General features: G+C 49.1%; 1 protein-coding gene across 2 annotated transcripts in view; it reads right to left on the bottom strand.

Moving 5' to 3' along the window:
* Nucleotides 1-761: 761 nt before the first annotated feature.
* Nucleotides 762-11,361, bottom strand: part of LRIF1 (ligand dependent nuclear receptor interacting factor 1) — a 35,397-nt gene continuing 24,797 nt past the window's right edge. For both annotated transcript variants that reach the window (XM_044284979.1, XM_044284980.1), the window contains exons 3-4: nucleotides 4,631-4,834; nucleotides 762-4,302 (exon numbers count right to left, since the gene is read on the bottom strand). In XM_044284979.1, coding sequence (XP_044140914.1) covers nucleotides 3,841-4,302; nucleotides 4,631-4,834 — 666 coding nt within the window. In that variant the 3' untranslated portion in view covers nucleotides 762-3,840. The remainder of the gene's footprint in view (nucleotides 4,303-4,630; nucleotides 4,835-11,361) is intronic.

The following is an 11,361-nucleotide window of genomic DNA, read 5'->3' as shown; positions in this document are numbered from 1 at the left end:
CAGAGCTTATCTATTCCCTCCCTGTACAATGACCTCTGCACAGGTCACAGAACCTGGAAACCTCTCCCATGAGGTCCACTCCTGACCACTGTGTCTATCGACCATGTAGCTGCTGTAAAGTAATTTTCTTAATGCTTTGTAAATGCTGTTAAGAAAAGCTCAGGCAAGATGGCCGCCCCCATAATCATGTTCAGAAAATAAAAGAAACAAATCTGCAATCAGAAAATAAAAACAGATTTGAAAAAAACGAGATGTGCTACTATCTGGTAGATAACATTTTTGGTGACATATTTCTTTTAAGCCATCTGAACATCTTGAGTAGAGCATGCAGATGCCTCCACAGTCCAAATATGAAAAGCAGCCACACAGTCAAGCGTTCATACTTTCTTCAAACATTATGGACTTTAGAGTCGTGATTTGAGAGAACCTCGGGCTGTTGTCCTCCCTTCTGTCATGGAGGACGTCCAGGAACGTAGGATTTAGCCCTACTAAAGTTTCCTTCCCATGCTTTGTATTACTGCTATGTGAGTATCAGTAAATCTGCTGCATCCATCCTGGTGTAGTCACTGGTAGGACACGGAAAAGTGGGTCGTCCAGCTTTAAAACAATTTGCGTCAGCCCCACTCCTCGCTGGACCAGAGGTGGGAAGCGCGCTTGCCCGTTCTCCGCCTTACGCGGCTCTACTGTAATGTAGCGATGCCAAATTCGGGGTTTGTGCACGAGGCCGATAGCAAGAACATTGTGAAGAAAGAAATTTAACGAAAGGATAAGCAGATTGCTTTAATGGATCGTGTGGACTTCAGTCATGTGAAACAAACTGTGAGAAGGAGAGATGACAAATCACATAATACGGGGAAGGCGCACAAAAGAGAAGAAAATAACATTAAGGCCGCGTTCACATCACCGTTTAGTTTTACGTTCTTCTGAAGAACAGAAAAAAAAAGGATCTTTTATTTTGAGCATCTGTTATTTTTAGGAAAAAAAAAAGTCCTGTGTGACCACTCAGAAGAATAGAAAACTAAATGGTGAGGTGAACCCGTCCTAAGTGACAATACTGTCACATGAAGGATCACAGCACAGGGATAGTAACAAGATACTGATCAAATACTGACCACTCAGATCCTAGAGGGAACTCTTACAACGTAACTGCATCCAGGGGACGAAGAGGTTCTCGAATACTAGTAGGATCCGACACAGCCGCTTCTGTACCGCAGGGACAGTAAGGTGGCAACACTGAGCAAACATCCCCTCCAGGCACATAGGCCTTCTATGTGTCATCATGAAACGTTTCTGAAGGTGGTCCTCTCTTCTAACCTACAATGACCCCAAACGTCCACTGACACAGAAGAAAACCACCTCAGAACAGTCAACACTAAAAATGAACAATCTACTTGCACTTCGATTCGCCTCGATAAAGATGAAGCTTTTAAAAAAACTTTTTTTTTTTAGAAACAACCTCCAATTATTGACAGGTGAGCAATATACGGGAGAACATAAAAATCCAGGCTTCACAGCTAAGTCAGAAACGTAAAACGTGTTAGTCGATATGCCGGGTAACATGACATCAAGAGCATAAGAGGTCGAAACGTAGCCAACATCCGATGCCCCTCACCAAGCCTCGTCTACCAGGCTCCTGTCACCTCAAAGCCTTACTCGCATCGTAAAGATCTATGGGGTGGTAGAGCGCCTACATGTGATTACGCTATTGTGACTGATCCAGAAGGGTCAATGGGAGGTGACAACAGTGAAACCCCCCTCAAATGTGACCTTTATAGACAGGGAGAGGCGTTTCCGATAACTGGCCACCCTGAGGAACGCTGACCATTACACAACAACCAAGGGTTTGCTCATTCATCGGCTGATTACATAGTCCAGTTATCAGAAGCATTCCCATGAACACTTGCTCCCGATAATGGAGCAGTCTCATAGGGGCCTAAGGGCAGACAGACATCAGATTGTCCGGAAGGAAGCGTCCCTTGCCGACAGTCGGCTGCTCGTTCAGTGCGGCTGAAGTGCTCAATTTACATGCAGCGATCCCCTCCACTATTGCAATAGCTCGCTCTCATGCATCTGCATTATTTATGGGCAGCAGATCACTTTTTAGACAGCGATCTGCTGCCCAGAAACTATAATTCATGTGCTGGTGCAGCCATCATTTCACCCGATGAACGAGAGTTCGACCGAGCTATATTTATAGGGAGGTTAGAGACCTAGGGGATTACACTGGTGGGGCCCTGAAGCTGGAGACCCTTGAAATGAAAGGGCTGTGATCCTCACTTGTAAATGGCTGTACAGCCGTAGCCAAAAGTTGAGACTGACAGACATTTTTTGGACTGACTGACATTGCCAGATTTTTTTGGTATACTGAAGTCAATTTATAAGCATTTCATACTTTTCTTTTAACTTCTCTTGACAAATCCCATTAAATCTATGCAAAGCCTGAATATTTTTCCAGTATTAGCCCTTCTTTTTCCAGACTTCTGCAGTTCGCCCTGGCACGCCAGATATTAGCTTCTGGGCCAAACACTGACTGATGACGACCCATCACGTGTTTTTGTTTGCCCATCCGGTTTTTGAGGATTGATGACCGTTTCTTTATGGGATTGAGATCTGGAGGTTTCCTGAACATGGACCCAAAATGTCAATGTTCTGTTCACAGAGGCACTCTGTTATCTCTTTTAGGTCCTTGGCCAGGAAACTCCCCAGTGGTTAAGCCTCAAAAAGAGAATGAACAAAACAAGAAGAGATTGTGATGAACTCCAAGCACTAATTAGGCAAGAACGGGTTGTTAGCAGTCAGGATTTGGCCCAGAAGCTGATATTCAGCATCCAGGACGAATTGCAGGAGTCTTGGAAAAGAAGGGTCAACACTGGAAATACTGAGTCTTTGCATAAACTTCATGTATTTGTCAAGATAAGTTAAATGGGTTCTCCAGGCTTTTTCCATTGATCACCTATCCTCAGGACGGGTCATCAATATCAGAATGGCGGGGGGGTCTGACACCCGACACCCCCACAGATCAGCTGTTTGAGTAAGCACGTGCTGTCCCACCTCTCTTTTCCTGTCCACTGTTGCTGTCCCATAGACATACGGCAAGAGAACACTGCGGGCGCCATCTGTTCAAACAGCTGATTGCCGGGGGTGCTGGGTGTCAGACCCTTGCCGATCCTGAGGACAACCCTCTTTAAAATAAAAACTTATGAAATACTTATAAGGGGTTGTTCACAAGGAGGATTTTGACACAAAATCTGCTGTGTATACCGCGGCAGAAACCCTGGTGGCTTCAGACACTGTTGTTCACTTCAGATGCCTCGGACCCTGCTTGTGGCTTAGTTCCACTGAATGGAGCTAAGAAGTGAATAGACAGCTTCCACGGCTTCAATCTACAGCTGCCCGCACAACGTGCAGACAAGGGGCACGACCCTTCTTGGTGTGGCCGCAGCTTTTAACTACTGGGCTGTGAATTGCAACGCCAAATCCCACTGAAACCAATGGGAGGAAGACTGGTCGCCATCCAAATTTTGGTGCAGTGTCCATGACAAAATTCCACCCAGAAAAAAAGCCACTGTGAATGGGCCCCAACTGTACTTCAGTATGCCATAGAAACAACTGACAAAAAGTTCCAAAAAAACTGGAGCAGCAAACTTTGTGTGAGACCAAATCTGTGCTAGTCTCAAAACTTTTGGCCACGACTGTACCATGGTCCCTGCCTGTGATGTCAGATGGTCTACATACCAAAATATTACAAATCAAATAATGCAGCTCCCATCTATGGGGTCTGGGCTTCACCAGTCTTTGGGTTCATGGTAGAAAACAAACATTTAATATTAACCAATGCAGTTAGGTGTTCTTCTGGTGGCGCAGAGCTTCCAGCGCCTTCTCGCGCTCCTCCAACACTTCCTTTAGTCTCTGGATTTTCTCATCCTTGGTGGTCTCATCAGGATACATTGAGGACAAAGAGTCGATGTGAAATCTCGGCAGTGAAGCTGGACTGAAGTGTTCGGTAGACTCCTGATGGACCTGGAAATCCTTGCTGTCCGGTGGATAAGCAGCTTCTTCCCCATAGTATGATGGAGACCAGATGGACCTTGAGGCCTCGGTAGTTTCAAAGTCTCTTGTTACAGGAAAAGGATTTCTTCCTCCTGTTACAGCAGAGCAGCTGAATACAGGAGAAGACGATGGAGAGACAGGAGGCACATTTACAGGGCCCAGATCACCGCCTTCTGCCCTCTTCTGCTTCTTCGAAGCGGGTACAGTCTGTTCGATGGAAGACTTTCGTTTCAATTGCATTTTCACAGGATCCTATGAGGGGGGAAAAAGGGACAGATTTGTGAACATTTGGAACTGGTTGAGCTGGGTTAGGTCACGGCTGGTCGTCATGCTCTGGATGACAAATCTTTATTTCACTGACAGCAAGCAGAATTATTAAGAACAGAGACAAACTGAAAAGCAAAGTATATTAGAAAGTTTACCAGCCTCAACTGCAAGTAAAGTGTTCAGTGCCATAAAGCAGACCGCTCAAGTGTTAACGCCTGCTAGGACGTACAAATGGAAAGGTTATGCGTGAACAGTGTGGATATGTCTATCCCGTACGAGGCAGAAATGAAGCAGTAAACGTGCGGCCACTCACCTCCACGTCCTTCCCGACAGCTAGCCGAGGACGCGAGTCAGGCTGCGTCGCGCTCTGAGCCCCAATCAGAGGCATCCGCTTGAGGATTATCTTTTCTTTCTTCACTAAGCCAAACCTCAGCCTCCAGCTTCTGTCATCCATCCCGTTCACTTCAGAAGCCTCTGCGCTCGGAACGATTCCTGCATCTGTAGAATTGGGCAGAAGCTGCAAGACCACAGAACAAAGATGAAACATCTGCAGGGCCATGGCACTACTACAACATAACACCCGAAGTATAAAGCACTTCATTACATCAGGCGTTGTTCATTTCATGCGCTCATTCAGTGGAAGGCTGCAGAAAAGAACTAATGTTTATTTCTAAATCCCTGGGGGCGGCCATATTGGAGACACAACCCTTCCTGTATTCCCTAAGTAGACCAAGCAGCAGGCTCCTATGGGGTGTGCACTATATGGCAGCTGCAGAGAAGGAGGACTGACAGAGAAATATCATCGGTCTCCAGTAGGGTTATGGCGTACAGCACCCACCGCAGAGCCTCACCTATGTGTATAGGGGAGGGCTGGGCGATTAATCTAATTATTTGGCCTGTTCAGTTAATTTGGTCAGAATGATGACATCAGTATGAGCTCCATCCGTTCAGGAACGGACTCTTCACAGAGGACAGTCTGCCTCACTACATGAGGCTTGCAGCGCCGCTCTCTGGGGACGAGGGAGGTGCAGGAGGATAGGCTGCAAGATAAGAAAGAGGCCCGGGAAGCTGGATACTACAGTTACCTGGATTCAGCTGTGACCTCAGTTCTGAATGAACATGAGAAGTGTGTACCTCACAGTATAAATCATACATACAGGGGGGGGGGGGGGGGGGGACACTGTGCTCAATATGGTGGAAGCAACTGGGCTACAGTGCACATTATCTGGGAGCAGGTGGGTGTAAAAGCAAAAATACTCGGGGACAGTCATAGGCAAATTGGTAAAGAGGAGTCAGTAGGGAGTAGTAGCTGTAGTGCAGGGTATATGGGTAGAGAGGAGTCAGTAGGGAGTAGTAGCTGTAGTGCGGGGTATATGGGTAGAGAGGAGTCAGTAGGGAGTAGTAGCTGTAGTGCGGGGTATATGGGTAGGGAGGAGTCAGTAGGGAGTAGTAGCTGTAGTGCGGGGTATATGGGTAGAGAGGAGTCAGTAGGGAGTAGTAGCTGTAGTGCGGGGTATATGGGTAGAGAGGAGTCAGTAGGGAGTAGTAGCTGTAGTGCAGGGTATATGGGTAGAGAGGAGTCAGTAGGGAGTAGTAGCTGTAGTGCAGGGTATATGGGTAGAGGGGAGTCAGTAGGGAGTAGTAGCTGTAGTGCGGGGTATATGGGTAGAGAGGAGTCAGTAGGGAGTAGTAGCTGTAGTGCGGGGTATATGGGTAGGGAGGAGTCAGTAGGGAGTAGTAGCTGTAGTGCGGGGTATATGGGTAGAGAGGAGTCAGTAGGGAGTAGTAGCTGTAGTGCGGGGTATATGGGTAGAGAGGAGTCAGTAGGGAGTAGTAGCTGTAGTGCGGGGTATATGGGTAGAGAGGAGTCAGTAGGGAGTAGTAGCTGTAGTGCGGGGTATATGGGTAGAGAGGAGTCAGTAGGGAGTAGTAGCTGTAGTGCGGGGTATATGGGTAGAGGGGAGTCAGTAGGGAGTAGTAGCTGTAGAGCGGGGTATATGGGTAGAGGGGAGTCAGTAGGGAGTAGTAGCTGTAGTGCGGGGTATATGGGTAGAGAGGAGTCAGTAGGGAGTAGTAGCTGTAGTGCGGGGTATATGGGTAGAGAGGAGTCAGTAGGGAGTAGTAGCTGTAGTGCGGGGTATATGGGTAGAGAGGAATCAGTAGGGAGTAGTAGCTGTAGTGCGGGGTATATGGGTAGAGGGGAGTCAGTAGGGAGTAGTAGCTGTAGTGCGGGGTATATGGGTAGAGAGGAGTCAGTAGGGAGTAGTAGCTGTAGTGCGGGGTATATGGGTAGAGAGGAGTCAGTAGGGAGTAGTAGCTGTAGTGCGGGGTATATGGGTAGAGAGGAGTCAGTAGGGAGTAGTAGCTGTATTGCGGTGTATATGGGTAGAGAGGAGTCAGTAGGGAGTAGTAACTGTAGTGCGGGGTATATGGGTAGAGAGGAGTCAGTAGGGAGTAGTAACTGTAGTGCGGGGTATATAGGTAGAGAGGAGTCAGTAGGGAGTAGTAGCTGTAGTGCGGGGTATATGGGTAGAGGGGAGTCAGTAGGGAGTAGTAGCTGTAGTGCGGGGTATATGGGTAGAGAGGAGTCAGTAGGGAGTAGTAGCTGTAGTGCGGGGTATATGGGTAGAGAGGAGTCAGTAGGGAGTAGTAGCTGTAGTGCGGGGTATATGGGTAGAGAGGAGTCAGTAGGGAGTAGTAACTGTAGTGCAGGGTATATAGGTAGAGAGGAGTCAGTAGGGAGTAGTAGCTGTAGTGCGGGGTATATGGGTAGAGAGGAATCAGTAGGGAGTAGTAGCTGTAGTGCGGGGTATATGGGTAGAGAGGAATCAGTAGGGAGTAGTAGCTGTAGTGTGGGGTATATGGGTAGAGAGGAGTCAGTAGGGAGTAGTAGCTGTAGTGCGGGGTATATGGGTAGAGAGGAGTCAGTAGGGAGTAGTAACTGTAGTGCAGGGTATATAGGTAGAGAGGAGTCAGTAGGGAGTAGTAGCTGTAGTGCGGGGTATATGGGTAGAGGGGAGTCAGTAGGGAGTAGTAGCTGTAGTGCAGGGTATATGGGTAGAGAGGAGTCAGTAGGGAGTAGTAACTGTAGTGCAGGGTATATAGGTAGAGAGGAGTCAGTAGGGAGTAGTAGCTGTAGTGCGGGGTATATGGGTAGAGAGGAGTCAGTAGGGAGTTGTAGCTGTAGTGCGGGGTATATGGGTAGAGGGGAGTCAGTAGGGAGTAGTAGCTGTAGTGCGGGGTATATGGGTAGAGGGGAGTCAGTAGGGAGTAGTAGCTGTAGTGCGGGGTATATGGGTAGAGAGGAGTCAGTAGGGAGTAGTAACTGTAGTGCAGGGTATATAGGTAGAGAGGAGTCAGTAGGGAGTAGTAACTGTAGTGCAGGGTATATAGGTAGAGAGGAATCAGTAGGGAGTAGTAGCTGTAGTGCGGGGTATATGGGTAGAGAGGAATCAGTAGGGAGTAGTAGCTGTAGTGCCCGGTATATGGGTAGAGGGGAGTCAGTAGGGAGTAGTAGCTGTAGTGCGGGGTATATGGGTAGAGAGGAGTCAGTAGGGAGTTGTAGCTGTAGTGCGGGGTATATGGGTAGAGGGGAGTCAGTAGGGAGTAGTAGCTGTAGTGCGGGGTATATGGGTAGAGAGGAGTCAGTAGGGAGTAGTAACTGTGGTGCAGGGTATATAGGTAGAGAGGAGTCAGTAGGGAGTTAGTAGCTGTAGTGCGGGGTATATGGGTAGAGGGGAGTCAGTAGGTGAGTAGTAGCTGTAGTGCGGGGTATATGGGTAGAGGAGTCAGTAGGGAGTAGTAGCTGTAGTGCGGGGTATATGGGTAGAGGGGAGTGAGTAGGGAGTAGTAGCTGTAGTGCGGGGTATATGGGTAGAGAGGAGTCAGTAGGGAGTAGTAGCTGTTAGTGCGGGGTATATGGGTATGAGGGGAGTGAGTAGGGAGTAGTAGCTGTAGTGCGGGGGTATATGGGTTAGAGAGGAGTCAGTAGGGAGTAGTAGCTGTAGTGCGGGGTATATGGGTTAGAGAGGAGTCAGTAGGGAGTAGTAGCTGTAGTGCGGGGTATATGGGTAGAGAGGAGTCAGTAGGGAGTAGTAGCTGTAGTGCGGGGTATATGGGTAGAGAGGAGTCAGTAGGGAGTAGTAACTGTAGTGCAGGGTATATGGGTAGAGAGGAGTCAGTAGGGAGTAGTAGCTGTAGTGACTGGTATATGGGTAGAGAGGAGTCAGTAGGGAGTAGTAGCTGTAGTGCGGGGTATATGGGTAGAGAGGAGTCAGTAGGGAGTAGTAGCTGTAGTGCGGGGTATATGGGTAGAGAGGAGTCAGTAGGGAGTAGTAGCTGTAGTGCCGGGTATATGGGTAGAGGGGAGTCAGTAGGGAGTAGTAGCTGTAGTGCGGGGTAGATGGGTAGGGGGGAGTCAGTAGGGAGTAGTAGCTGTAGTGCGGGGTATCTGGGTAGGGAGGGAGTCAGTAGGGAGTAGTAGCTGTAGTGCGGGGTATATGGGTAGAGAGGAGTCAGTAGGGAGTAGTAGCTGTAGTGCGAGGTAGATGGGTAGGGGGGAGTCAGTAGGGAGTAGTAGCTGTAGTGCGGGGTATATGGGTAGGGAGGAGTCAGTAGGGAGTAGTAACTGTAGTGCAGGGTATATAGGTAGAGAGGAGTCAGTAGGGAGTAGTAGCTGTAGTGCGGGGTATATGGGTAGAGAGGAGTCAGTAGGGAATAGTAGCTGTAGTGCGGGGGTATATGGGTAGAGAGGAGTCAGTAGGGAGTAGTAACTGTAGTGCAGGGTATATAGGTAGAGAGGAGTCAGTAGGGAGTAGTAGCTGTTAGTGCGGGGTATATGGGTAGAGAGGAGTCAGTAGGGAATAGTAGCTGTAGTGCGGGGTATATGGGTAGAGAGGAGTCAGTAGGGAGTAGTAGCTGTAGTGCGGGGTATATGGGTAGAGGGGAGTGAGTAGGGAGTAGTAGCTGTAGTGCGGGGTATATGGGTTAGAGAGGAGTCAGTAGGAGTAGTAGCTGTAGTGCGGGGTATATGGGTAGAGGGGAGTGAGTAGGGAGTAGTAGCTGTAGTGCGGGGTATATGGGTAGAGAGGATGTCAGTAGGGAGTAGTAGCTGTAGTGCGGGGTATATGGGTAGAGAGGAGTCAGTAGGGAGTAGTAGCTGTAGTGCGGGGTATATGGGTAGAGAGGAGTCAGTAGGGAGTAGTAGCTGTAGTGCGGGGTATATGGGTAGAGAGGAGTCAGTAGGGAGTAGTAACTGTAGTGCAGGGTATATGGGTAGAGAGGAGTCAGTAGGGAGTAGTAGCTGTAGTGCGGGGTATATGGGTAGAGAGGAGGTCAGTAGTGAGTAGTAGCTGTAGTGCGGGGTATATGGGTAGAGAGGAGTCAGTAGGGAGTAGTAGCTGTAGTGCGGGGTATATGGGTAGAGAGGAGTCAGTAGGGAGTAGTAGCTGTAGTGCCGGGTATATGGGTAGAGGGGAGTCAGTAGGGAGTAGTAGCTGTAGTGCGGGGTAGATGGGTAGGGGGGAGTCAGTAGGGAGTAGTAGCTGTAGTGCGGGGTATATGGGTAGGGAGGAGTCAGTAGGGAGTAGTAGCTGTAGTGCGGGGTATATGGGTAGAGAGGAGTCAGTAGGGAGTAGTAGCTGTAGTGCGAGGTAGATGGGTAGGGGGGAGTCAGTAGGGAGTAGTAGCTGTAGTGCGGGGTATATGGGTAGGGAGGAGTCAGTAGGGAGTAGTAGCTGTAGTGCGGGGTATATGGGTAGAGGGGAGTCAGTAGGGAGTAGTAGCTGTAGTGCGGGGTAGATGGGTAGGGGGGAGTCAGTAGGGAGTAGTAGCTGTAGTGCGGGGTATATGGGTAGGGAGGAGTCAGTAGGGAGTAGTAGCTGTAGTGCGGGGGTATATGGGTAGAGAGGAATCAGTAGGGAGTAGTAGCTGTAGTGCGGGGTATATGGGTAGAGGGGAGTGAGTAGGGAGTAGTAGTAGCTGTAGTGCGGGGTATATGGGTAGAGAGGAGTCAGTAGGAAGTAGTAGCTGTAGTGCGGGGTATATAGGTACAGAGGAGACAGAAAGGAGTAGTAACTGTAGTGCAGGGTATATAGGTAGAGAGGAGTCAGTAGGGAGTAGTAGCTGTAGTGCGGGGTATATGGGTAGAGAGGAGTCAGTAGGGAATAGTAGCTGTAGTGCGGGGTATATGGGTAGAGAGGAGTCAGTAGGGAGTAGTAGCTGTAGTGCCGGGTATATGGGTAGAGGGGAGTCAGTAGGGAGTAGTAGCTGTAGTGCGGGGTAGATGGGTAGGGGGGAGTCAGTAGGGAGTAGTAGCTGTAGTGCGGGGTATATGGGTAGAGAGGATTCAGTAGGGAGTAGTAGCTGTAGTGCGGGGTATATGGGTAGGGAGGAGTCAGTAGGGAGTAGTAGCTGTAGTGCGGGGTATATGGGTAGAGAGGAGTCAGTAGGGAGTAGTAGCTGTAGTGCGAGGTAGATGGGTAGAGAGGAATCAGTAGGGAGTAGTAGCTGTAGTGCGGGGTACATGGGAGTCAGTAGGAAGTAGTAGCTGTAATGTGGGGTATATGGGTAGAGAGGAGTCAGTAGGAAGTAGTAGCTGTAGTGTGGGGTATATGGGTAGAGAGGAATCAGTAGGGAGTAGTAGCTGTAGTGCGGGGTATATGGGTAGAGAGGAGTCAGTAGGGAGTAGTAGCTGTAGTGCGGGGTATATGGGTAGAGAGGAATCAGTAGGGAGTAGTAGCTCTAGAGCGGGGTATATGGGTAGAGAGGAGTCAGTAGGGAGTAGTAGCTGTAGTGCGGGGTATATGGGTAGAGAGGAATCAGTAGGGAGTAGTAGCTGTAGTGCGGGGTATATGGGTAGAGGGGAGTCAGTAGGGAGTAGTAGCTGTAGTGCGGGGTATATGGGTAGAGGAGTCAGTATGGAGTAGTAGCTGTAGTGCGGGGTATATGGGTAGAGAGGAGTCAGTAGGGAGTAGTAGCTGTAGTGCGGGGTATATAGGTAGAGAGGAATCAGTAGGGAGTAGTAGCTGTAGTGCGGGGTATATG

The sequence above is a fragment of the Bufo gargarizans genome, chromosome 3 (genome assembly GCF_014858855.1).
Source record: "Bufo gargarizans isolate SCDJY-AF-19 chromosome 3, ASM1485885v1, whole genome shotgun sequence".
Classification (NCBI taxonomy): Eukaryota; Metazoa; Chordata; class Amphibia; order Anura; family Bufonidae; genus Bufo; species Bufo gargarizans.
This window is presented reverse-complemented; position numbering and strand designations above follow the sequence as displayed.